General features: G+C 64.6%; 1 protein-coding gene across 2 annotated transcripts in view; it reads right to left on the bottom strand.

Annotated features, from left to right (window-relative positions):
* ZFPM2 (zinc finger protein, FOG family member 2) overlaps positions 1-1,031 on the bottom strand; it is a 322,662-nt gene extending 321,631 nt beyond the window's left edge. For both annotated transcript variants that reach the window (XM_069779886.1, XM_069779887.1), the window contains exon 1: positions 548-1,031. In XM_069779886.1, coding sequence (XP_069635987.1) covers positions 548-587 — 40 coding nt within the window. In that variant the 5' untranslated portion in view covers positions 588-1,031. The remainder of the gene's footprint in view (positions 1-547) is intronic.
* Positions 1,032-1,611: the final 580 nt, after the last annotated feature.

Genomic DNA, 1,611 nt, shown 5'->3' with positions numbered 1-1,611 from the left:
GCGCCCGGGGGGACGGCGGGGCCCGCAGCCGGCGAGGCGCTACCCACCGGCTCCCCCGCGGGTCTTTTCTCGTCTTCCATACACACACACACACACACACACTTTCTGCGATCCTCTGGTACTTACTGCAGCCCAGGCTCGGCATGGGTCTGTTCACACGCGTTAGACGCAAAAAGTTGCTCAGTGGTACGGTGTTCGCGAGCTGTTTTATGCTGCTCTCCCGGCGCCACTTCAACTCGAAAAAACGTAAGTGATCCCACTCCGAAAGTCGGAGGAATAGTTTGAAGAGACTACGGGGAGGCAGCAGGAGCTCCAAAGGAGCAAAAACCGAGACAGTGAGGAGCCTGCTCACCCCGCATCAGAGCAGCTCCTGGCTTTCGCTCTTGTCCCCTTCCTCTCTCCCCATCCTCAGCCTCTCTTGCAAAGTTTCATCATTCGGTCCGTACTCTGGACCCCCCTATTGCTCCCCACAGCCACCTCGCTCGCGTCTCCCAAGAACGAGATAAATAAAAGTCTGTTAAGAGGGAGCCCCCCTCAGGAAACTTACGTTTGATCTGCCTGGGTTTGCTCTGTTTCCTTCGGGACATGCTGCTCGGCTGCCGCTCCTGCCTTGCTCCAGGTACAGGAGTGGAGCTGGGAGGGGACGGGGGTGGAGGGAGGGTGACAGATCAATAAAGGGGATTCATTGAGGAGTCGGTGGCCGCCGTGAGATGCAAAGTCAAATGACAGAAAAACAGGGAGAGGGAAAGAGTGTGTGCGTGTGTGACGGAGGAAGAGGGGAAGAGGAACGGAGATCAGGGTGGGTGAGACGGAGAGCGAGAATGAGGAGAGACAGAAGCAGAAAGAACGGAGGGAGGGAGCAGGGGAAGGAGCGAGGGAGGGAGGGAGAGAGGAGGAAGGAAGGGAGGGAGAGAGGGAGGGAGGGGAGAGCTTGGCTCCTCGCTCTCTCTCTCCCTCTCTCGCCCGCTCTCTGCCGTCGCCGTGCCGCCTCCGCTCCCCGCGCCGCGCTCCGCTCCGACTGACAGGCGGCGGGAGGTGCCGGCGAGGGAGGGGGCGAGGGAGGGGCTTTCCGGCACGGGGGGGGGGGGGGGCGGAAAGAGGGGGGCGTTTGTCCGTCAGGCTTGACGGGCAGTGGCTGCTACCAGAGACAACTCCGCATGCAAATCGCCTCCTGCCTGTGGGGTACGGGGTGCTGAGGCGGGAGGCTTCAATTGTCCCGGCTCTGTCAGGGCTTCTGGTGGCGGAGAGAGATGCAACTTTCCTGAAAGAGGCACGGCAGGAGAACGGGCGAAGAAACTCCGTGACAGTCGGGCAGCCCGCGCGACTCCTCCCGCCCCGCGCAGGGAGTCCGCCGGGGCGTCCTGGCAGAGCCGGGCGCCTCCGCGCTCCGCCGCGCTGCCTCGGCCTCAGCGCTGCCTGTGGGGAGAGCGACGCTTCCTCCCGCGCTAGCCCCTGGGCCGGGAGATCCCGCAGAGCCCAAGGCCGGGCGGTGAGGGCAGAGTTTCCCTGCGCCCCGCTGCCTCGGGCCGGGCCGGGGGGGGGGGTGCCGGCCACCACGGCAGAGCGGGATCCCGGCGTCGCCTCACAGGTGCCGCCGCGGGCGAGTGCTGA

The sequence above is a fragment of the Haliaeetus albicilla genome, chromosome 3, assembly GCF_947461875.1.
Source record: "Haliaeetus albicilla chromosome 3, bHalAlb1.1, whole genome shotgun sequence".
Lineage (NCBI taxonomy): Eukaryota > Metazoa > Chordata > Aves > Accipitriformes > Accipitridae > Haliaeetus > Haliaeetus albicilla.
This window is presented reverse-complemented; position numbering and strand designations above follow the sequence as displayed.